The sequence below is a fragment of the Bos taurus genome, chromosome 19 (assembly GCF_002263795.3).
Source record: "Bos taurus isolate L1 Dominette 01449 registration number 42190680 breed Hereford chromosome 19, ARS-UCD2.0, whole genome shotgun sequence".
Classification (NCBI taxonomy): domain Eukaryota; kingdom Metazoa; phylum Chordata; class Mammalia; order Artiodactyla; family Bovidae; genus Bos; species Bos taurus.
This window is the reverse complement of record NC_037346.1, coordinates 34,474,380-34,497,071: the sequence shown is the minus strand read 5'-3', so window position 1 is coordinate 34,497,071 and position 22,692 is coordinate 34,474,380. Positions and strand designations below refer to the sequence as shown.

At 60.9% G+C, this 22,692-nt stretch overlaps 1 protein-coding gene across 6 annotated transcripts in view; it reads left to right on the top strand.

Moving 5' to 3' along the window:
- Nucleotides 1–22,692, top strand: part of MYO15A (myosin XVA) — a 52,455-nt gene that overhangs the window by 523 nt on the left and 29,240 nt on the right. Inside the window, exons 1-20 of one of the 6 annotated variants that reach the window (XM_024980806.2) lie at nucleotides 20–2,581; nucleotides 3,870–8,887; nucleotides 10,793–10,875; nucleotides 11,415–11,478; nucleotides 12,071–12,180; nucleotides 12,504–12,578; nucleotides 12,706–12,796; nucleotides 15,152–15,255; nucleotides 15,341–15,404; nucleotides 16,272–16,385; nucleotides 16,888–17,049; nucleotides 18,024–18,137; nucleotides 18,668–18,726; nucleotides 18,800–18,923; nucleotides 19,792–19,887; nucleotides 20,310–20,441; nucleotides 20,953–21,078; nucleotides 21,771–21,848; nucleotides 22,318–22,466; nucleotides 22,560–22,605. In XM_024980806.2, the coding sequence (XP_024836574.1) occupies nucleotides 5,342–8,887; nucleotides 10,793–10,875; nucleotides 11,415–11,478; nucleotides 12,071–12,180; nucleotides 12,504–12,578; nucleotides 12,706–12,796; nucleotides 15,152–15,255; nucleotides 15,341–15,404; nucleotides 16,272–16,385; nucleotides 16,888–17,049; nucleotides 18,024–18,137; nucleotides 18,668–18,726; nucleotides 18,800–18,923; nucleotides 19,792–19,887; nucleotides 20,310–20,441; nucleotides 20,953–21,078; nucleotides 21,771–21,848; nucleotides 22,318–22,466; nucleotides 22,560–22,605 (5,337 nt within the window). In that variant the 5' untranslated portion in view covers nucleotides 20–2,581; nucleotides 3,870–5,341. Of the gene's footprint in view, nucleotides 1–16; nucleotides 8,888–10,792; nucleotides 10,876–11,414; nucleotides 11,479–12,070; nucleotides 12,181–12,503; nucleotides 12,579–12,705; nucleotides 12,797–15,151; nucleotides 15,256–15,340; nucleotides 15,405–16,271; nucleotides 16,386–16,887; nucleotides 17,050–18,023; nucleotides 18,138–18,667; nucleotides 18,727–18,799; nucleotides 18,924–19,791; nucleotides 19,888–20,309; nucleotides 20,442–20,952; nucleotides 21,079–21,770; nucleotides 21,849–22,317; nucleotides 22,467–22,559; nucleotides 22,606–22,692 lie in introns of those variants that run through there. The other 5 variants (XM_024980808.2, XM_024980805.2, XM_024980809.2 and 2 more) reach the window with 5 other exon arrangements.

The following is a 22,692-nucleotide window of genomic DNA, read 5'->3' as shown; positions in this document are numbered from 1 at the left end:
TAAGGTGACTTGGCCTGGGCCCTTGGGGTCTGCCCCCAACCCCCTGGGTGCAGGGGCAGGGGGGCGCAGTGGCTGAGCTGGGGCCTTGTCCTGACCCACTGTGAGGTCCATCTTGGCCTTGCTTTCTTTATCTGTGAGATGTGCGTGATGCTCGAGGTCGAGTGCAGTTCTCTTGATGATGGTGGGCTGCCCAACTCAGCCATGCGGTCCCAAAGGAGGGGTTCTGCCTGGGTGATGGTTGCCTCACATGTGGCGAAGGGCCCTAGGCTTACAGGGGTCACCTCCAGGCCTGTCTGTTCCCCAGTTGGGCTGGGGAAGGATGAGGATGCCAGAGGTCCAGGTGTCCCTGGCCAGTGTCTGGTTGGGAGGCATGACTGGGGCTGTGGTCACTGGCCCCCCACATCCCTCCCCATGGGTGGGCTTGTTTCCGGGGCAGTCTGGGTGTCTGTGTTGGGTCTTGGGCCTTCTGGATCTGTGGTCAGCAGAGTTATGCTGTCTAGTCTGTGCGAGGCTAGGTCAGCATGACCTGGCCCTTCACAGAGCCTTATGCCGGGGAGGTGTCCCTGGGGCTGGAGGAGCCTCAACACCCACCTAATCCTCCTCCCTGACTCTCCACCTGGACCCACGGTCACCACACACCTTCTGCTTCCCAGACCAGACTTGTCATCTCCCCACACCTCCCACTTCGCCTCGGGCCCCAGGCCAGCCCCCATGGCCATCTCCAGGGCTGCCCACTTGACCTGAGCATGTCCCCTACCAGAGCCAACCCAGGCCCAGCCACTGTCCCTGCACCCCATCTCCACACAGTGGCCCAGAAGCTTTTGTCCAGGACAACTGCATAAGGAGCAGCTGCTGAGAGCACGACACTCTGCAGCCAGGGGTTCAAAGCTCAGAGACCAAACCTCCCTGAGACCCGTTACAGACCCGCGTCTACGTGGGGGAGGTGTGAGATCTGGGGCCCAGCATGTAGTATGGCTCAGCACACTTGGTCACTTCCACTTTCAGAACACAGATAGGCTTGCAGCACCCCGACAGCTCAGAGCCCGGCCATGTCCCCCACTGCTGGAGGGCTCACAGTCCCACCCCAGCGCCCAGCCTCACTTGGCTCCTCCTGCCATCCTGGCTACTTCTCACTTGCACTCTCACCTCACTCCATCCCTCCTGCCACCTGCTCTCTGCACATGCTATTCCATCTGCCTGAAAACTGTTCCCTCTTCCGTCTGAACTGCTCCCTCATCTCACAGATCTTGGTTCAGGGTTAGCATCTTGGAGGGCCCTCCAGGCTCCCCCTGCAGCATCCCCCCCCCCCCCCGCCCACATCATAGCCTGGTCTGCTCAGCTCTTCCCATGGCCGCAGTCCCCCCTTATTGGTGTGGCTTTCTGCTTAATGTCTGTATACCCCTGACGTTGGGAGCTGTGGGAGGGTGGAGGCTGTGTCTGGTTCTGCTCCACTTTGTGGCCCCTAGCCCCACACGGTGCCTGGCAGGTAACATGTGAACGAATGAGATTTGTTCTCTGACAGCCGCTCTTTGACTGCAGCTGAGGCTGGGGAGGCCGAGAGAGAGGCGGGACCCTCAACAGCTAGAAAGGGGGCCCCCTTTAGAGACTACAGGGTGCCACCCCGCCCCCAGCTCCACATGAAATTTGAAGAAACTGAGGTGGGGAAAGGGGCTCAGGGATTCCTCCTGGAGCCACACCTCTGTCTGCCCACGCTGGGTGTCCTTGGCAGCTTGGTGTTTGTTTCAGAGGCTGGCACTGGACTGTAGCCATTGACTTGCCGGGCAGCAGGGAACCTCAGGTCCTTGGGCTCCAAAATCCACTGTCCAGATGAAGAGACTGATGTTCAGAGAGGCCAACCCAGCCATAGCAGAGCCCATGTTCTCAGAGAGGGACCCCAGAGGTTCTGGGGGAGGCTCAGCTCTCGGTCGGTCCCATTCCCGTCTTGGGTCTGACACAGTGAGTCTTGTGGCCTCCCCTGGGCCCCTCGACTGTATGCAAGCATGGGCGCTGGGGTGCTCTCCACTCCCGGGGCTGAGGAGAGCCTCTGTGTGATGAACATACAGCCAGGCAGCCTACCATTAGTATCACAAATACAGTTGCTCCAGGCCACGGCTCCCGTCTGCTCTGGGGAAGTGTCCTGGGTGACACTGATGCAGGATCTCCCCACACCTCCCTCTGGTCTCTGCCACCGGCTCTGGTCCCCAGCAGTGCAGCCCCAGGCTCATTGCTGGGGCCTCTCCTCCGCATGCCCCCACCCCAGTGCCGTCCTGCCAAGACGCCACTGACTGATGGCTACTGTCAGCTCCGATCCGTGCAATTCCTGCCAGCTACCCGGACAGTGGATGGCCCAGACCTCCATGCGCAGGGCTGACATCCAGTCTCTCTCTGCTCTGCCCATAGCCTTGTCTGCTGGCAGCCTCCACTCCCGCCCGGTTCAGTGAGGAACTCTGGCAGGCAGTCTCGTCTCCACATGCAAACACATCGGCAACCCTCACTCTGTCCTTGGCCCCAGCCTTCCTCACGCGGTGGCTCCCACAGCAGCCTCTGCAGTGGCCAGAGGAACTCTGTGAAGACCATGGAGGTCTGATTCCACCCTTTCTCTGCTACGGCTCTGGCCAAGTGCTCACCCATGACCTCCGAACCCACCCCCACGTCTGCCCCTCACTGTGCTGTCACCCTGGCTCTGCTGTTCCTCCCTCAAGTCAGGACCACTGTGCTCCCCTCAGGCCTCCCTCCCTCCCCTCCTGCAGCTCTTGGCCCAGGTATCATTTCTGAGGCACCTTGCCCCGGCCCCTTTTGGTGCTGCCTCCCTGTGTTATTTCAACACCAATACTCACACCATCCGACTGCCTGTGTCTTTCACTCACTCACCTTATTTGTTGCCAGTCCCCCTGCCCAGAATGTCAGCTCCATGAGGGCAGGTTTCTGTTTTCTTAGCTGCGTCCCCAGTGCTTAAACAGCACCTGCTGCAGGACAGGCTTCTAGCAAACACTTCTCAACCAGTGAATGAACAGACAAGTCAGTGTTTGCTGTCCTGAGGGACTGGAGCCAGGCCTGGGAGGGGTCTAGGGGGGCCCTGAGCAGGGACAGGGCCTAGGCAACTCCCACCGGCACTGGGCCCTCGGCCCCAGAACTGGAAGGCTGGCTGAGCCCCTGCTTGCACCCACTGTCTTCCCCCCGCCACATGCTAGCCCGAGCACCCAGGAGCCCTGAGGCAAGGGTGACCTAGTAAGAAGGGTGACTCTGGACCACCAGACCTGGGTCGGAGCCCAATTCCACCATCCCTAGCTGGTTGACCTTGCACAAGTCACTTCACCTCTGTTTCCTCATCTGGAGATGAGTGGATGGTCTCCACCCATAGCCTGTTGTGAGACCCTCATGGGAAAACAGTGGCCTGGGTCTCAGTTGGAAACCACCTCCGGGAGAAGCAGTTGGGGGTGGGGTATTGGCCCCTCTGGGTTCAGAGTGAACCCCTGCTCCATGTTCTCTCCAGTGGGCAGCAGCCACAGCCCAAAATGAGGTGGGGGGAGACAGCAGAGGAGGTGATGGGGGTGGATGCCCCCTTGAGATCCCACCCTGTGGGGGCCCAGTTCCTGTGTGCCACCCCCCCTGGAAGGTGCCTGGCTACTCTGGTTCCCACTCCCTGGGGACACCAGCAGCCCCTGGCCTAGCACTCCACACCATCCCCTGAACTGCTGGGCACCAAAGGGCTCTTGGTGAGTCTTGGGGGAGGAGAAGCAGAGGCAGAGAAGGAAGCGAGGGGGCAGAGGGAGTGAGAGGAGGGGAGGATGGGGGTGCATCTCCTCACACACCCACCTCTTGGCTCCTCTCCTTTGTCTGAGAAGGGCCTCTCTGTCCTCATTTCATAGCTGAGCAAACTGAGGCTCCAAAGGGTCAGCAAGTGGTAGGCCCAGGGCTAGAGCGCCTCTGCCCCAGGATCTTCTAAGGAAAACCTTAAGGTAATCACAGAGTTGGCTGTGGGGCCCGAGGACTAAACGGAAGTCCAATGAGTGGAGAGCCTGACGTTAGCTGGAGACCTGTCCTCAGCTCCCCAGGCCCTTATGTCCTGATCCTCGATTCCTGGGCAGAGGTGGGCGAGGGGAGAGACAGTACCCAGGCCTTGGGTCCCAGAGGTGCGGCCCCTAAATTCTCCCCTGGTCCCTTTCATCTAACAAGCTTCAGCCCCTGCCTCTCATAGTGCAGGTTTTTTAAGTGGACTGGTCACCGGCCGGACAGTGGGCACATGGCTTTGGGTCAAGCGGCCACCCTGGAGGAATCAGCTGTACCTGGAAAGGGCAGGGACCACAGGGCTGTCTCAGCAGCGGCAGAAACCGGGAGGAGCGGCAGGGCCAGGAAGGGGCCTGGGACACGGGCCACACACATGGTGCCCCTGGTCAGGGATGCTGCCCAGCAGCTCCATCACATCTTGTTTCCTCCGTGTGAAGGAGACAGAGTGGGGTCATGACTCATTCCAGAGGAGGAAACAGGCCCAGAGAAGACAGAGGGCTCTCCCAAGACCACAGAGCCCATTGGCGGCAGAGCTGGGGCCAGAGCCAGGCCCCACCCACTGCTTTTGCTCCTCTGCACCCCTTGCCCTGGCCAGGCAAGAGGCCCCATCAAGCCCCACTGGAACTGAGATGCCCCCTTCTTGCCCTGCCTTCTGAGCCAGCAGCCTGGTTCTCCCCAGTAAATTATTCACACTACTGAGAGCTGGCCAGCTCTGGTTACACTGACAGCAGTCCTGGGCACCTGCCTTGCCCACCCTCCCCCTCCCTTACCCAGGACCTGGAGGGTCCCAGCTTCCCCTCCAGGGTTACTTGCTGGCCTTTAAACATCTGGCTCTGGCTCAGGAGATGGGGCTCCATTTGTGGCCCGGAACAGACTTGCTGTGTGGTTTAGGGCAGGAGGCTCCCCTTCTCTGGGGCCCAGTTGACCCAAGCGCTCACTTCTGTGGGTGGGTCAGCAGAGGCTTGGGGAGGACTCAACTGGGGTCAGCACGGTTGTCCCTGTGGAGACTGTAAGGCTAAGTTGTTGCCCCAGCATGGGCCTGCCAGGCCTCCCCCACTTCCAATAAACAACACCCAGGCGCTTTCCACTAGCCTTGAGGGTGAAACTCTAGGCGGAGCTCGAGGAGATGAATTATGAATGTGCCCCCTTGAAATCCTGGTCCCAGCCAGAAGGAGCTTGGCTGAACCTTCCCAGGCCACAGGGTCGGTCCCAGCTGCTCTGAGTCAAAGGAGGCTGCATGTCCAGCCACAGGCAGGACATTCGGCAGGTCCCCGTGTCCCCAAGGTCCTGAGCTTGTGACACCAGACGATCTGGGAGGGAGCAGGTGACCACCATGGCAAAGGAAGATGAGGATGAGAAGAAAGCCAAGAAAGGGAAGAAAGGGAAGAAGGCGCCGGAGCCGGAGAAGCCCAAGCGGAGCCTGAAGGGGACGTCACGGCTGTTCATGGGATTTCGAGACCGCACGCCCAAGATCTCCAAGAAGGGCCAGTTCCGGAGCGCATCAGCCTTCTTCTGGGGCCTCCACACAGGCCCCCAGAAGACCAAACGCAAGAAGAAGGCGCGCACCGTGCTCAAATCCACGTCAAAGCTCATGACGCAGATGCGCATGGGCAAGAAGAAGCGCGCCATGAAGGGCAAGAAGCCGTCTTTCATGGTGATCCGCTTCCCCGGACGGCGGGGCTACGGCCGCCTGCGCCCGCGTGCCCAGTCGCTCAGCAAGGCGTCCACGGCCATCAACTGGCTCACTAAGAAGTTCCTCATCAAGAAGGCCGAGGAGTCGGGCAGCACTCAGGCCACACTAGACGCCTGGCTGGACCGCTCGGGCTCCCGCGTGGGCTCACGCAAGCTGCCCTTCCCGTCGGGCGCTGAAATCTTGCGGCCAGGGGGCCGCCTGCGCAGGTTCCCACGCGCCCACAGCATCTACGCATCAGGCGAGCCCGTGGGCTTCCTGCCCTTTGAGGATGAGGCCCCGTTCCGGCACTCGGGCTCCCGCAGGTCGCTGTATGGGCTTGAGGGCTTCCAGGACCTGGGCGAATACTACGACTACCACCGCGAGGGCGATGACTACTACGACCAGCAATCGCTGTACCGGTACGAGGAGGAGCAGGAGCCCCTCCAGGGCGCCTACGGCCCCCACGGCCCAGCCTGGCCGCCCTACGACTACGCGCACCAGTACGTGCCTGAGGACCCCTATGACTACTACGGCCCTGACTACTACAGCGGCTCCTTCTACCCCGACTACACCTTCGGCTATGGCTACGACGACTACGAGCCCCCCTATGCGCCCCCATCGGCGTTCGCGTCTCCCTATGGCTACTACGAGGCCTACGCGGCCGAGGTGCAACCGCACAGCTACTACCCGGAGACCTACGCCCCTCCCGAGGCGCTCTACCCGCCATACCCACCCTATGACCTGGCCTACGAGCTCCCGTATGCTGCGCCCCACTTGGATCCCTACAGCGTGCCCCACCTGGATCCCTACGCGCAGCCCTATGGTGTCCCCTTCGCGGAAGGCACCTATGGTGGGGCCCAGGCAGTCTACCCCCCTGAAGGGCCCTATCTTCCACCCCAGCAGTCGGCCTTCGCGTACCCGTGGGTGCCTCCGCCCATTCTGTCACCCCACAACCCATATGCCCACCCGATGGATGACATAGTGGAGCTGGAGGAGCCCGAGGAGGGGGGCAGTGAACAGCCGGGCACCTCCTTCCGCCTGCCCAGTGCCGCCTTCTTCGAGCAGCAGGGCATGGACAAGCCTGCCAGGTCCAAGCTGTCCCTCATCCGCAGGTTCCGCCTCTTCCCGCGGCCCCAGGTGAAGCTGTTCGGGAAGGAGAAATTGGAGGTGCCCCTGCCGCCCTCCCTGGACATCCCTCTGCCCCTGGGTGATGCAGATGAAGACGAGGAAGAGGACGAAATGCCGCCGCTGCCCCCGGTGCCCTACGGCCACCCCTTCTGGGGCTTCCTCACTTCGCGCCAGCGCCACCTCCAGCGTGCCCTCTCGGCCTTCGGCGGCCCCCGGGGCCTGGGCTTCAGCCCGGACATCGGCCGCCCCGCACCACGCCCGGCCACGTCGCTGGCGCGGTTCCTCAAAAACACCCTGTCGGAAAAGGAGCCCATCCCGCGGCTCAGGGGCAGCCGGAAGGCCCGGGGGCGAGGCCCGACGGTCAGGGAGGCGGCTTATAAGCGCTTCGGCTACAAGCTGGCGGGCATGGACTCCGAGCGCCCCAGCACGCCCATCGTGCTGCGTAGGGCGCAAGCACGCGCGCGCAACAACAACAACTGCCACCGCCCTGCGACCCCACCGCGCACCCCACGTCTGGGCCCCAGACCCATGCCCGGCCCAGCGCCCACCCCAACCCTCGCCCCGCCCCTCGCCCTGGCCCCAGGCCTGCCCCCGGCCATCTCGCCCTACAGCTCCCTCCGCCTGCACCCGCCACCCTGGGCCGCCCCGGCTCACGTGCCCCTTGCACCCCAGGCCAGCTGGCGGGCCTTGGCAGAGCCCCCACCCCTGATCCCTGAGGGGCTCCCAGACCCACTGGCCTTCCCCGGACCGCAGCCTTCCTTCAGGAGCTCTCGCCACCAAGGAGCTGCCTTCGGCTTTCCTGGACCCTCACCCCGACCCTCACTGAGGAGCCGGCCCGGTTTGGGCTACTGCTCACCCCTGGGGCCCCTGTCCCCCCAGCCCTCCATCCGCGCCGTCCCCTTCCGGCCGCCTTTCTCACCACCACCCCGCCGTCCCCGCTCATTGCGGGAGCCCCCGTCCCCATGCCGAGCCTCGCCACGCCCTGGCGCCCTCCGCTCACCTTTGCTGGGCCCCCCGCGGCCGCCCTCGCCGCCCCCTCTGCTGGGTCCCCGCCCGCGGCACCGCTCGCTCAACCTGCCCTCACGCCTCCCGCGCACGTGGCGCCGCCTCAGTGAGCCGCCCACCAGGGCCGTAAAGCCCCGGCCCCGCCAGCCCTTCCTGCTGCCGCAGGGGCCTGGGTCTTGGCATGCGGCTGTTGCCGCCCCTGAGTGCCCAGAGAGCCAGGGCGAGCCCGAGGACTCGGAGACACCCTGGACAGTGCCCCCGCTGGCCCCGAGCTGGGACGTGGACATGCCTGCCACCCAGCGCCCACCCTCGCCCTGGCCCGGAGGCCCTGGCAGCCTCCGTGGCTTCTCCAGGCCACCCCCTGTGCCCTCGAGCTCCTTCCTCCAGCCCGGGGGCCCAGTGCCCTCCCCTGCTCTCCAGGCTGAAGACCCAGCCTCTGACTCAACCTGCATTTTCCTGGGGAGACACCAGGACCCAGGACCCGGACAGCTGACCAAATCAGCCAGCCCCAGCCCCAAAAAGCCTGAAGAAGAGGCCTGCCCAGGGGACGCCCAGACACCAATAGAGCCTGAGCCCCCAGCCCCAACACCCTCCAGCGATGCCCACTCAGATCGGAAAGCACTGAGGCTCAGTCTCTCCAACCCGCTGGCTGCTTCTGACCAGATGAGAGCCACATGGCCACCATGGCGCCGGTGGGGGACACTGCCCAGTGCCCCAGCTCCCTTGGCACCCACAGGGGCCCCAGGACCCCTGCCCAAGGCAGGTGAACGGTTCCAGGCAAGTCCTGGGCGTTTTGCAGTGGTCATGCCTCGTATACAGAAGCTGAGCTCCTTCCAGCGAGCTGGTCCTGCCCCTCTGCAGCCCCTTGTCCAGGTGACCCAGGAGCCAGAGCCCATCCCCAGGCCAAGAGCCTGGAGTCTGCTCTGGTCCCGCCTCTGGCTGCCTGCGGAGGCCCACCAACCCCAGCTGCAAGTATCCACCCGCCCCCTGTCCTGTCGCCTGGGCCCTGGAGCTGCCGGCCTGCCCCATGGGGGCCCCTCGGAAGAGGTTGGCACCAAAGGCTTGTGGAGCAAGGTATGGGGGCACAGGTCAGAGGGAGGGCTTGGGGTTCCTTCCTGGGAAACAGGGCAGGAGACATTCTCAGGACCTTGGAGAGCGGCTGCCTGCTTGGGCCTCGGTCTTCCCATCTGTAGCTTGGAAAGAACAGCCTCTTGGAGCTTCTAGAGAAATAAATGAGGGGCTGGATGCCCGGCACAGGCAAGCAGAGGACAGAGACGCCAGAAACTCCTTGCAGGTCATGTGGAGGAAGGGATCTTGTCCATCCTGGGCTTCAAGCAGCCCTGTCCTCGTCCGACCTGGATAGCACATCCACCCTCAGCTCCCTGCAGAGATCTTGGCTGAGCACAAAACTACAGACCCTGCCTACCACCCTGTCCCACCCCCATTCACATACATGCTGTTCCTCTTGCCAAACTGGGGTCTTTGCTCTCTTGGGGGCTCCTGCTTAAGGGCAGTCTCCTGGGCTGCAGGGCATTGGACTGTCTGAATGTGAGGGCTTAGGACCCAGGCTTACAGCCTCTTTACTGAACAGGGCAGGCAGGTACCAAGACCCAGGGGTCACACTGTTTCACGTTGAGCCAGGAGTCTGTCTGGGCGCCTGTAGGGTGTGAGGCAGGCAGTCTGTCTAAGGGGTGCCAAGTCCGCGCTTGGCTGCCACGCTTGAGGCGGAACGCGAGCTCCGTGCTGGCAGCCTTCAGTGGAGGGGGGTGGTCACTGGAGCCTCCCCCGGGAACACCTGGGGTGGGCGGGGCATGCAGTGGCCGCGTGTGTTTCTCAGCCTCCGCAGACGGGGCCCAGTGGAGTGGGCGGCCAGTGGCCCAGCCATGGCGACTGGGGCAGCCTGGCTGCTGGGGGGGCCCTGGCCCCGGCGGCGGGTGCCCCGTGCTGTGTGGGCCGCAGCATTGCGGGAGCGGGGCACGAGGCGCCCAGGAGTAAGGGGCAAGGATGCCTGGGCCCTCCTCACCCTGGAATATGTGAGTGGCTGGCGCACCTGGGCAGGTGGGTGGGCGGGAGGCCAGGGCCTCTGGGGTGATACCTGCTGTGCCCTACTTAGCACGAGGGCTGCCTCCTGGTGTCCCCTTTCCTCGCCTCTCAGGGGTGGAGGGGTGCGGGCTGGATTCAAGAGGCAGGAAAGGCGGGTGCCCAGGTGTCCTCTCCATTCCGTGGGTCACGTGCAGGCCTGGAACAAGTGCTCAGCCACAGCACAGCCAAACATGAGTGCATGTGCTATGGCCCAGGCCGACGTGGCATCCTCAGGTCCATTGTGCACACTAGATGTGCACAGAGGAGGCCCTGCCGCCCAGAGCGGGCATTGGGACTTTTGTTTTGAGACCCCCAGATGCGGGGACACGGGACACAGGAGAAACTGTCAAATGGAAGTTGAGAGTGTATGCTGCATGTGTGTGCCCCCGTCCATGGACCACAGGCCGGCGTGCATGTCCACAGGCGCTCTGCAAGACCGCGGGGGCTGGGGGAGAGCCTGAGCGGCAGGCAGTACTGAGCCCGGGTCTGTGTGCATGGCTCAGTTTGCTCAGCGCTGGTCACGGGGTGTGGTGTCAAATGGGAAAGTCCTCATCCTTCGAAGGGCCCCAGGCAGCAGACATGGATGCTAGTCATCACATAAGCCAACTTGGGCATCACCCTGGAGAAGAGGGTCAGCCCCAGGAGCATGTGAGGCAGGAGGCCTTGCTCCTACAAGCATGTGCTCACCTCCTGGGCAGGACCCTTGGGAACATGTGGGAGTACTGAGGCCGGACGTGGGTCCCTGGACTAAGGGTTGCGTTCCGAGGTGGGGGTCCCGTGGGACCCACCCAACCTGGCCTCAGGGTTCCCTTTCCTGCAACGCGAGTGGGTCCTGGTCATGTCCAGGCCATGGGGGCTGGGGACGCACGCATGGCTGACCGCTGGTGTCTCCTCCAGATGCACTCCATCCGCAACCTACCATCCACACAGCTCCGCGAGCAGCAGCAGGAAGACGGCGTGGAGGACATGACGCAGCTCGAGTGAGTGCTCGCCGTGGTCACCGTGCTCCCAGCCAGAGCACTGCCTCTTGCCCAGGCACCCCTCACCTTCCGGAACATTTCCTCCTCTGCAAAGCGAGGGTCAGGCAGTGTCACAAAAGCCCGATAATTTGGAGGGGCTGGGTCCAGACCCCAGCCCTGGCCTTTACTGGCTGGGCCCAGGCAGTTACTCAGCCTCTCTGCCATGGTTTCTCACCTGCAGGATGTGGGGAGGCTGTTGTGGGGTGCTGGCACAGCGGAGGTGCCCCAGATGTGAAGGCTGTGCTGGTCAATATCATTATCCAACCATGGGGACAGCCCTTACATCTGCTACCTGAGAGCAACCCCACCTCGGAGACATGGGGACAGTGATTGTTATGCCCATTGGACAGATGGAAAAGCTGAGGCACAGAGAGGTTAAGTAACTTGCCCAAGGCATCACGGTTGGTGTCAGAGGTGGGACTTGAACTCTGACCTTTCTGATGAAGGCCCTGCCCAGATGGGAAGGTGGCCCCTGACTGTCCCTCTCCATGCCTTCACAGAGACCTCCAGGAGACCACCGTGCTGGCCAACCTCAAGACCAGATTTGAACGGAATCTCATCTATGTAAGGCCTGGGGCCAGCACCTCCCTGGGCTGGGATCTGAGGGCTGCGGCTCCCCTGCCTCCTGAGGCTGCAGTTGACAGCATGGATTTCTCCTGCCCACCCCAGGCTGGAGTTTCTACTATTCAGCCATAGCATGCAAGAGCTGGGAGCACTAGCACCTAAAGTCCTAGAATACAGAGTCTGAAAATAGTGGGTGCCAGGAGCAGAGACCTGGAGACAGGGAACCCAGAAGTGTGTGACCCCTGCCACCAGGGGTCCAGTGGATTAAAGCTTCCAGAGACCCGGGTTCCAGAAGAGGCAGTCAGGGGGCGGCCCCAACTGTGAATGAATGAAGCAGGCAGCAGCTGTCGTGGCCATCCTTGCAGCATCGTGGCTGTGGGGCTTTGCTTGCTTCAGCCTTCTCTGGCCTCAGCCTGGTCAGTGCCTGACACTCCACCACCAGAGCAGATGACCCATCAGACTGTCAGAGGCCAAGGTGTAGGCACCAGGGCCAGGCAGCCAGGCATCTGTCCCCACAAAACAAGGATCCCGACTCCAGAAGTAGGGGAGGGAGGGATGCTGACAGGCACTGAGGCCACTGTCTGCCCAGCAGACGTACATCGGCAGCATCCTGGTGTCGGTGAACCCGTACCAGATGTTTGGAATTTACGGGCCGGAGCAGGTGCAGCAGTACAGTGGGCGGGCCCTGGCCGAGAACCCCCCGTGAGTGTCTCTCGGGCTGGGAGAAGGGATAGCCTGGGGTCTCCTGGGGCCCTGTCTGAGCTGGGGGTCGGGGCAGGTGGTGGTGGGTGGCCCAACAGTCTCTCCCCAAGCCTGGCCATAGCCCTCTTTGGGCTGCAGGCCACTGTTCTGCAGAACTGCAGGCTCAGTTCTGGACAGGGAGCCTTGCAGGAACATTCTCCTAGGAGTGGGCGTGGAGCAGGACTGGCCACTCAGCTGGGCAAAGGTGCCCCCTGCCCGCCCACTGGGAGGTTTGGGGGCATGGGGCAAGGCCTGCCCAGGAACCCTTTGGCCTGTCTCTCCAGCCACCTCTTCGCAATCGCAAATCTCGCCTTCGCCAAAATGCTCGATGCCAAACAGAACCAATGCATAATTATCAGGTGAGCAGGGGTGGGGCTGGGGACCAGCCTCCTACCCATGTCCTCCTGTGTCATGGCGAGGTCAGGAGAGCCTGGGGGACGGCACTGTGAGCAGGTGGCAGCTCACTCTGCTCCTTTGCCCGGGCAGCGGAGAGAGCGGCTCGGGAAAAACCGAGGCCACGAAGCTGATTCTGCGCTACCTGGCGGCCATGAGTCAGAAGCGGGGCGTCACACGGCAAGTGAGTCCATCTCTCAGCTGCGTGGTCTGTCCATCTCCCCCAGCCCAGCACCCAGGGATGCACAGGGAGGGCTCATAGGACTGGGGACTCTTTCTGCCTGCCCTCCCTGGGAGTTCCTTCCTGCTCATATCTCTCTGCATGAGCTCTATGTTCCAGCTTCCTGGAGCAGCCCAAATAGAGGCTGCATGGGCCAGGGGTGCCACCCACACTCCCTGCCTGGCCTCAGCTTCATGGTCGTGAAGGAGGCAGGACTGGCCTGAATGTGGAGGTTGCAGGCAGGAGGTGCTGGGACACTGAGAAGGCCTGGCCAGGGTCTGCAGAATGGGAGTTCTGCTCAAAGCTAGGTTCCCTGAACTGAGAATGTTAGAACCTCGGTAAAGGCTTCCCAAGGACCCACTGTGTGCCAGGCCCAGGCTAGGCTCTGGGAGCAGGCCACAGCACCTGTTAAGCCTGCTCCTGCAGTCGGGCCCTCTGGGTCCATTCTGGGCACGACTGGGGTTACGGTCTTAAACAACGTCTCTTGTCTTGCCCACTCCTGCCACACTTGACCGTCATCCTCATCTGTCTCCCATTGACCAGCACGATGGTGCTGCAGCACCATGGCCCAGGGGCCAGCACGTCTCAGGGCTCCTCCTGTTGGACTGGTTTTGGCCATGAGTCCTTGTGGAACCCAGTCTTGCCTTGATCAACTGATGTCTGGGCCACAGGCTCCATGTCTGGGCTGAGATGTGACAAGGGTCCCTGGGGTGGGGTCTTGGGAGGGCACTGAATGCTGCCCAGCCCAAACACAGCACCACCGCACCTGCAGGCCAGGCTGGATGGCCCCAGGGCCCTGATGGTCCCGCCCCGGGCTGCGTGCCTGCCTCATGCCAGGCACCAGGGGGAGAACTCACTCCAGATGCCCTCAAGGGGCACCCAGACTAAGGGATAGTACAGGCCAAAGCCCAGGTGGACCCTGATTCCTGGAGCACCCCCAGGCTGGCCCCCAGGCCTCTCTGGGCCTCAGGCCACTCCTCTGTGCAATGGGCAATATTTCTGGGACCAAGCTAGACTGTGAGTGCAGGGAACTGGCCCGGTCGCCAGGATAACAGGTGTCACTTCTCTGTATCCCCGGCCCTACTGCTTCACCTGAGAGTTCATCCCAAGGAAACAGCGCAGCCAGAGAAAACGCTGCCTACACCACCGAGCTCGGGCTGTGGGGTCCTCGCTCTTCTGACCCTGGAGTACTGGGCATGTGGCGGCACACCTCTCCGAGCCTCAGCTCCCTGATCTGTAAATGGCTGATACTGGCATCTACCTCGTAGGATCATTAATGATGCTGTAACTGGGACAAAGGGTCTGGCATGCAGTAGTTGCTTACTAAGTGGGCACTGTAATTCACTATGCCCTGGTGGCTCTGCTCTTTAACCCCTATTTCATCCATTCAGCAGATTCTTTTTTTTTTTTTTGCTTTTGGCTGCAGTGTGTGGCACACGGGAATCCTAGTTCTCCAACCAGGGATTGAATCTGTGCCCCTTTCAGTGGAAGCATAGAGTCCTAACCACTGGACCTCCAGAGAAGCCCCCTTGCAGATGTTTGTAGAGGGCCTCCTAAGTGCCAGGTCTTGTGTGGACCCTGGGCATCAGGCACGTGCAGACAGATTTCTGCCTGTGGGGCTGATGTTCCATCAGGAGACAGGTGTGCAGGGAAGGGCTGAGAGCGGCAGGGGAACAGAACTCTTAACGCCCAGGGGCCAGCACGGGCACAGTCAAGGGGACTATAGTGTTGGACAGATCGAGGGAGGGGACAGGAGACGAGGCGGGGCTGTGCCAGGCCTTCCAGCCCAAGGGGTGGGAGCTGTGGGGGACAGGGGCAGGACCTCACTCAGGATGCAGAGGACCCCAGGTGGGAACTAGGCAGGGCAGGAAGGAGGCCCTTCCAGGATGCTGGGGCACAAAGACATCCTCAGAGCCCCCAGCCTGGGACTACACCTTGGTCCCTGAGCCCAGACACCTGGGTCTCCAAGGCTCAGGGGTCTGCTCTCACCTGGCGACTCTCCTGCCCACCAAGGACTTGGAGGGCTTGGCCAGTCCCTCTGTGATTCAAGGCACCCCGCATCCTGGGGGAGCTGGTCAGTCCTGTAGGTGACCCACTTCTGTTCTTGTTCCTTCCTCCTCCTTGGTCCTGGTGGCTCCTGAAGATAAAGGTACCGGGTGTGTGTGCACACGCATGTGTGGTGCAGTGGGGCAGCAGGAGGCAGGGCGGGGGGCCTGGGCGGCCTCGGGGGTCTGCAGGGAACCCACCGCCCTCATGAAGGGGAACCTGGGCTGGTTCCGCGTGCTCCCCACAATGCCCACATTGTCCTCTGGCGCTCAGATCCTGGAGGCCACACCCCTCCTGGAGTCCTTTGGTAATGCCAAAACCGTCAGGAACGACAACTCCAGCCGCTTCGGGAAGTTTGTGGAGATCTTTCTGGAAGGGTGAGTGGGCTGGTGAAGGAACCTGCAGGGTCTGTGTGCACTGTGCCAGGCGCAGCCCTGACCCCGACTGTGCCCACCCACCCAGGGGCATGATCTCTGGTGCCATAACCTCCCAGTACCTGCTCGAGAAATCCAGGATCGTGTTTCAGGTGGGCTGGCTCTCCAGGGCTTGTGTGTCCAGGTGGGGGGCATGCAGAGCCTCGAAGCCTGGCACCTAGCTGAGCAGTGTATGTGTGTGTGTGTGTGTGTGTGTATGAGCCTGTGGCCCATCTCCTCGTGTGTGTGTATGTACGTGTGTAGGTGTACGTGTGTCTATGTGTGTATGTATGTGCATGTATGTATCTCTGTATATGTGCGTGTGTGTATCTGTGCATATATGCGTGTGTGTATGTGTATATCTCTGTGTGTATCTGTGTATGTGTGTGTGTGTATCTGTATGTACGTTGTGTGTGTGTGTATGTGAGCCTGTGGCCCATCTTCTTGTCATGGAAGCACACCAGACACCATCCTGCTGTAGGGCCTTTGCACAACTGTTCTTTGTAACTGGAGCACTCGCCCCCAGACACCTGCCAGGCCAAGCCCCTCACCTCCTCCGAGTCTTCCCCAGCATGCCACCTGCTCAGGGAAGATCCCCTGGTAAAAATGCAGCCCCTCCACCCATCAGACCTGCCCACCCACTGCTGCAGCATTTCCTTGCAGAGCACTTCTCCCCACTCATGGTGGTCTGCCAGGAGTCTGTCTCCCCACCAGCAGGTGGGCTCCACAAGGCTCCTGGGGCTCCTTCCACCTTGTGCTTATTTCTCCAAAGTTAAACCCTGCTCAGGGCTCCTTCCCACCAGCACGCCAGATCCCCCTACCCCCGCCAGTGCCAGGCTGGGGTCACTCGACTCAGAGGCGCCAGTCTCACCTGAGGCCTGTGTGTGTGTGTATTTGCGGGTACACCTGGGCTTATATGTGTGTCTGGGGGTTACCCGGGTGGGTGGCTCCCCTCTGTGCACCCACCCACCGCTCCATAGGCCAGAAACGAGAGGAACTACCACATCTTCTATGAGCTCCTGGCTGGGCTGCCTGCCCAGCTCCGGCAGGCCTTCAGCCTTCAGGAGGCCGAGACCTACTACTACCTGAATCAGGTGAGTGCCAGCAGGTGTCTGAGGGCCCCTGGCCAGGTGCCCCCGCCCCATCATGCTGTGTGGGCCCAGAGACCATGTCCTGATGGACAGTGAAGGTGTTGGGGTTTGGGGGGGTGAGTTCCTTTGCAGTGTCTCATTGTGGCAAGGGGGACAGGTGTCACTGGGGTCCGAAACCAAGGCAGCGGCAGCCTATGTGATTGTTTTTTTGGAGCCTGGAACAGAACTCAGTGGCCTGTGGTAACCACACTTCCCTCTGGAGCCTCACTTTCCTGTCTGTAAAATGGGGACAGAATAGTTTTGCATTGCAGGGCATGTGAGGGTTAGGTGAAGGGAATGTTCTCAGAGCCTTCAGCACAGGGCCTGGCATGCGGGGCTGCTTGGAGCCCCTCGCCCCGGGAGTGGATTGAAAGCTGAGAGCCCAGGCCAGGCTGCAGGCCAGGGCAGAGCAGGAACCCCGAGGCCCCCACCCAGGGTCCTAGACCCCGACTCTGTCCTTACCCAGGGTGGGAACTGTGAGATCTCAGGGAAGAGCGATGCGGACGACTTCCGCCGGCTGCTGGCCGCCATGGAGGTGCTGGGCTTCAGCGCGGAGGACCAGGACAGCATCTTCCGCATCCTGGCCTCCATCCTGCACCTGGGCAATGTCTACTTTGAGAAGGACGAGGTGAGGGCGCTGCGCCACAGGACAGCTTTCTCGGGACATGGGCATCCCCCCGAGGCTGAGAGCTGGCAGCTCACAGCTGGAAGCACTTGGTCCACAATTTGGGGTTGTTCATCTTTTTCTCATTGGTATATAGAGCTCTTTATATACGTTAAGAAAATCTGTAAGAATTGCAGATATATTTTCCGATTTATCTTTTTTTTTTATTTTATTTACAGATTTTTTTGGTGTTTTGGATTTTTTTTTTTTTTGCTACAGAGATTTTAAGGATTATTTTCAGAAATTTCCTTTATCAAGTTTTTTCTTATACAAATTTCAGACTTTTCATCATTTTTAGAGAATAATCGCTTTAAAATTATAAAAGCCTTTTTCTGTAATTTTTTCAAGATCTTTTAGGGTTTCTGTTTGATTTTTTAAAAACATTTAAATCTCTGGTTCATCAGAAACTTACCTTAGGAAGGTAAAAGGTAGGGATCCCAGGCTGTTTTTTTTTTTTAATGGTCACTCAGTCTCCCAACTTGAGAAATACATATTTATCACATGCTCAATTCCTGTGTCCTTTTGTGTCCGATTCCACACTTTTTATTGTGCTTCGTTGATTTGTTTATGAACGATGTGTCTGACCCTACAGTGTTTTAATTATTCTAACTCTATGTTTTACTATCTCATGGAGTCCCTGGAATTCCTACTTCAGAATTTTCCTGGCTGTTCTCACTTGTTTCCGTGTTTGTATGTTGCTGTTCAGTCGCTTGTGTCTGACTCTTTGCGACCCCATGGACTGCAGCACGCCAGGCTCCTCTGTCCTCCACTATCTCCTGGAGTTTGTACAAACTCATGTCCACTGAGTCGGTGATGCCATCCAACCATCTCGTCCTCTGTCATCCCCTTCTCCTGCCTTCAATCTTTCCCTTTTTTTGTATGAATTTTATATAAAGAGCTCATCTAGCTCCATAGGCACTCCTGGGGGTGTTTTGCAGACAGACGCGCAGGAGGTGGCCTCTGTGGTGAGCGCCCGGGAGATCCAGGCCGTGGCCGAGCTGCTGCAGGTCTCCCCTGAGGGCCTGCAGAAGGCCATCACCTTCAAAGTGACCGTGAGTCCCTGGTGGCTGGGGCCGCTTCATGCCCCATGCTGTGTGGGCCCCCTGCCCCTCTCCCCTGCCTCCCACTCCTGTCAATCTCTGGGTTGGGCCCAGAGTTGGGTACCTCAGACCCCAAAGGCATTACAGCCTCCAGGCCTTTGCATGGCTGTTCCTGTTTTCACACCCACTCAACCTTCCAAACCCAACATAGACATCGCCTGCTCCCAGGGAGCCACCCCTGACCCCTGGCTGGGCCTGTCCCTCCCACAGCCCCTGCCCATCCTCCCTTCCCGAGGCTGACATCACTGTTGTGTCTGCTTATACAAGCTCCTGTCTCCCTGACGGTGGGGCAGCCCCCACCCCACCAGCAAGCCAGGCAGCAGAGGGATGAGGGTATGCGTCCTGCCCCCTGGTTGTGCCTGAGACCAGTCACACCAGCTCCACGATCCCCGCTCCACGCCCCTCCCCCCAGTTCTCTGGGGACTTCCCAGAGGTGGTGGCCAGCGCACTGTCACTCAGAGCCCCCTCCCCCCACACCCCAGGAGACCATGAGAGAGAAGATCTTCACCCCCCTGACGGTGGAGAGCGCCGTGGACGCCAGGTGAGGCCACAGCCCCACCTGAGGCCCTCTGCCTCCTCACTGTGCCTGCCCCCTCAACACCTCTCTGCTCCAGGGATGCCATCGCCAAGGTGCTGTACGCATTGCTGTTCAGCTGGCTCATCGCCAGGGTCAATGCGCTGGTGTCCCCACAGAAGGACGCGCTGTCCATTGCTGTCCTGGACATCTATGGCTTCGAGGTGGGGCTCTGCAGGGGAGGCTCTAGTGCCATCAACTGTTCAGGGCCCTCCCCCATTATTATCTCCCTCCATTCACCCACAAGCACTTCCTGGGGCTTCCAGGTGCCAGGCTCTGTGGGTGACACCAGGGACCCCAGAAAGGACCAGACCTGGGCGCTACCCTTGGGGTGCTTCCAGGAGGGACTGGGTGAGGTTCCAGTGGACAGACGCGGACAAACACATGTGGTCAGAGCCATAACAGAGGCATCCTGGTGCTGGGGGAGCCTGGAGAAGATCCCTAGCTGGTTCCTTAAGAGCCAGTCAAGGCATTTGAGGTGGAGAGAACAGTCATGCAAAAGCTCAGGGGTGTGGGGAGCTGGAAGTCATTTGGGGGGTCAGAGTGGGGGACATGGAAAAAGACAGGCAAGATCAGAACAGCGGAAGCGGCCGCTGAGGTTCCCATGGCACCTATTATGTGCCGGCTGCTGTTTTGAGCTCTTGATTTGTTACTCACTTAATCCTGACAGTCGCCTGGGAGGTAGGCACTGTCATCCCCATTTTACAGATGGGGAAGCTGAGGCACTTGGGGTAGAAAGTGGCAGACCCAGGGTCGGAACCTAGGTAGAAGGTTCCAGGGCCTGGGCCTCAGCCACTACCTGGGCCACCTCCCATGGTTCCTGAACCACTAGGCTCTCAGCTGTGCCCAGAGGGAGCCCCCGAGGGGTCTGAGCAGAGGGTCTGTGCGCAGGGCTTCAGCTTGCTGAAGTTGTGGTTGTGGAAGGCGGGGATAAGGCTGCATGGGGAAGGAGGAGTGGGAAGGCCCTGGGTGGGGACAGATGGGCTGCTGGCCACAGAAGTGCAGGGCCCAGCCTCTCTGCCCATCTGGCAGGACCTGAGTTTCAACAGCTTCGAGCAGCTGTGTATAAACTATGCAAACGAGAGCCTCCAGTACCTCTTCAACAAGATCGTCTTCCAGGAAGAGCAGGTGAGAAGCCTCTGTCCGCTCTCCATCCTGTCCTGCCAGCCGCTGGGCCACCTCAGAGGCAGACAGGCTGTGCTGGCTCTTTAAGGACAAACGAGAGGTCATCCATAGGCCCAGTGGAGGGCGAGGCACTCTGAGCTAGGGACCAGCATGTGCGTAGGCCCTGCTCTGAAGGGGCAGGTGCGAGGGTGCTGAGCCCAGAGAAGCCCTCCTGTGGTCCTCCTCACCCTCGCAGGGCCATCAGGCTGGGGACAGGCAGGGCCCAGAGGTGGCTCATGTTGTGCTGCCCTGCTGGGCATGAGCTCCCTGTGCTGGGAGGGGTGCAGGTGGAGGTGCCCCGGTTGGGCCCCTCTGGATGGTGTCCACCTGGGGGACAGGGTGGGAGGCACTGGGCGGGGCTGGAGGCCGAGGACCGCTGTCCACAGGAGGAGTACATGCGCGAACAGATCGACTGGCGGGAGGTCACCTTCGCCGACAACCAGCCCTGCATCAACCTCCTTTCGCTGAAGCCCTATGGCATCCTGCGCATCCTCGATGACCAGTGCTGCTTCCCCCAGGTGTGCGCTGAGTACGCTGCTTGGGGCACGTGGCACTCTGAGCCCGTGTCCCCACTGGGCCCGAGTCCTGCACTCCACTCTGCTCTGGCCTCCGCTCGGGGGCTCAGGACACCCAACCTGGGGTTTCAAACCCGGGGTGATTGAGGCTGGATGGGGGCTCTGGAGGAGGGGCTTTGCCAGCCCGTGGAGTCACAGAAGGCTTCCTGGAGGAGGTGACCTTGGAGTTGGGCCTCAGATTCTGATTGGAAAACACGAGAGTGGTATGGGTGCTCCGGTCAGTGGGACTAGAGAGAGCAGAGACAGAGGGGCTGGAGGGAAGGCAGCTGGGAGCCCACCCTTCCACAGGGTCCATTCAGGTTGTCCATACTGAGCAGCAGACAGCCAGGGGAGCAGGGACTTGCTCCTCCTCCCTGCAGCTTGCAGGGGACCAGTCAAGGCTGGAGAATTTGCCACCAGGCCAGCTACTGCCTGCCCGGGCCTTGCCCACCTGCTGACCCCTGCCTGCCCCCAGGCCACAGACCACACCTTTCTGCAGAAGTGCCATTACCACCATGGCGCCAACCCACTTTACTCCAAGCCCAAGATGCCACTGCCCGAGTTCACCATCAAGCACTACGCGGGCAAAGTCACCTACCAGGTGAGATCCCGAATGGCCCACATAGCCTCTAGTCCCAGTCCCCATGCCAGAGACACCCGGACCTGTTGCAGTCTGGCCCTGCTGATCCTCAGCTGTGTGATCTTGGCCAAGTCCCTCTACCTCTCTGAGCCTCAGCTTTCTCATCAGAAGAGTGGGAACAATAGTGCCCATCTCCCGGGGTGAGTGAAGAAGTCCAGGGCTCGGCAGACATGGTGAAGAGGAGCGCCCATCAGCAGTGATCACTGTTACTGCTGTCATCTTGGCTCTTTCCTGCCCTGAGGTGTCTCAGACCAGGATTCCAAGCTTCTGTCCCCACTGGGCCTCATTTTCCTCATCTCTAGAATGGGCACAGGTCAGAGTCCTGAGGACAGGCCACGATGTGGACTGGGCATGTGGCTACTGCCCCCTCTCCCGCTCCCCAGGGAGTGGAGAGGACAGTGGGACAGGAAGGCGGGAACCATAGCAGGCGGAGGGACCCGTCCCTCTCAGGACAGACAGGGAGACCGAGGCCTGGAGGGCAGGGCCAGGGTCCCCTGGGGCCATGAGCCCCTGACCCACTGTAAGGAGGAGGGGAGAGGAGGGGAGCAGGCGGTGCACACACCCTGGGATGAGTCAGCCTTCCGCCCTGTCTCCCAAGCCGTTGGGGTAGGGTGGGGTCCACACCGAACTGCCCCTCCCCTCCCCCTCTCCAGGTGCACAAGTTCCTAGACAAGAACCACGACCAGGTGCGCCAGGACGTGCTGGACCTGTTTGTGCGGAGCCGGACTCGGGTGAGCGAGCCTCGCTGCCCTGGCCCCCCGAGCACCCAGCCTGCCGTCAGACCCCTTCCCCAACTTTGTCCAGACTCTGGCTCAGCCCGGCCTATCCCTCCCTGAGGGGTTCTCCTACGCCCTGTCCTCTCGGCCTCCACATCCCCCCCAGGTCGTTGCCAGAGTTCATGGCCAGGTGTGTCACAGGCCCCCTTGGGGCCAGGCATGCAGACTCTAGTGCCCCATGTTCCCCCACAGGCAGGCCACTTGGAAGGTATGAGCACCCTGACTTGAGAAGAATGCCAGCCGGGAGGGCATGGCTTTCAGTCAGGGCAGGGGTCCAGCAGTCACTTTCTGATCCCCGGGTCCAGAGACTGATGCCTTTTGTTCTTCCCCTTTCTCTTTCTCTCCGTCCATTTCCCTCCTTGTTTCTGCCTCTGGGCCCTTCCCCTTCCGTCTCCTGGCACCTTGACCTTGACTGCTGGCCCAGGTGGTAGCACACCTCTTCTCCAGCCATGCCCCGCAGGCTGCCCCTCAGCGCCTGGGCAAGAGCAGCTCCGTCTCCCGGCTCTACAAGGCGCACACGGTGGCCGCCAAGTTCCAGCAGTCACTTCTGGACCTGGTGGAAAAGATGGAGAGGTGGGTGTGGCAGGTGCCCCCACCCTGTGACCCTGGGGGCAAGCACCCTCCATCCCCAGGGCCTCACACTGCCCTCCTCTCGACTCTGCCCAGGTGTAACCCCTTGTTTGTCCGGTGCCTGAAGCCCAACCACAAGAAGGTATATGATGGGGGTGCCCCTGGGGGAGCCAAGTCCTCTCCCCATGCTGTGTGACCTTGGGCGAGTGGCTTTGCCTCTCTGGACCTC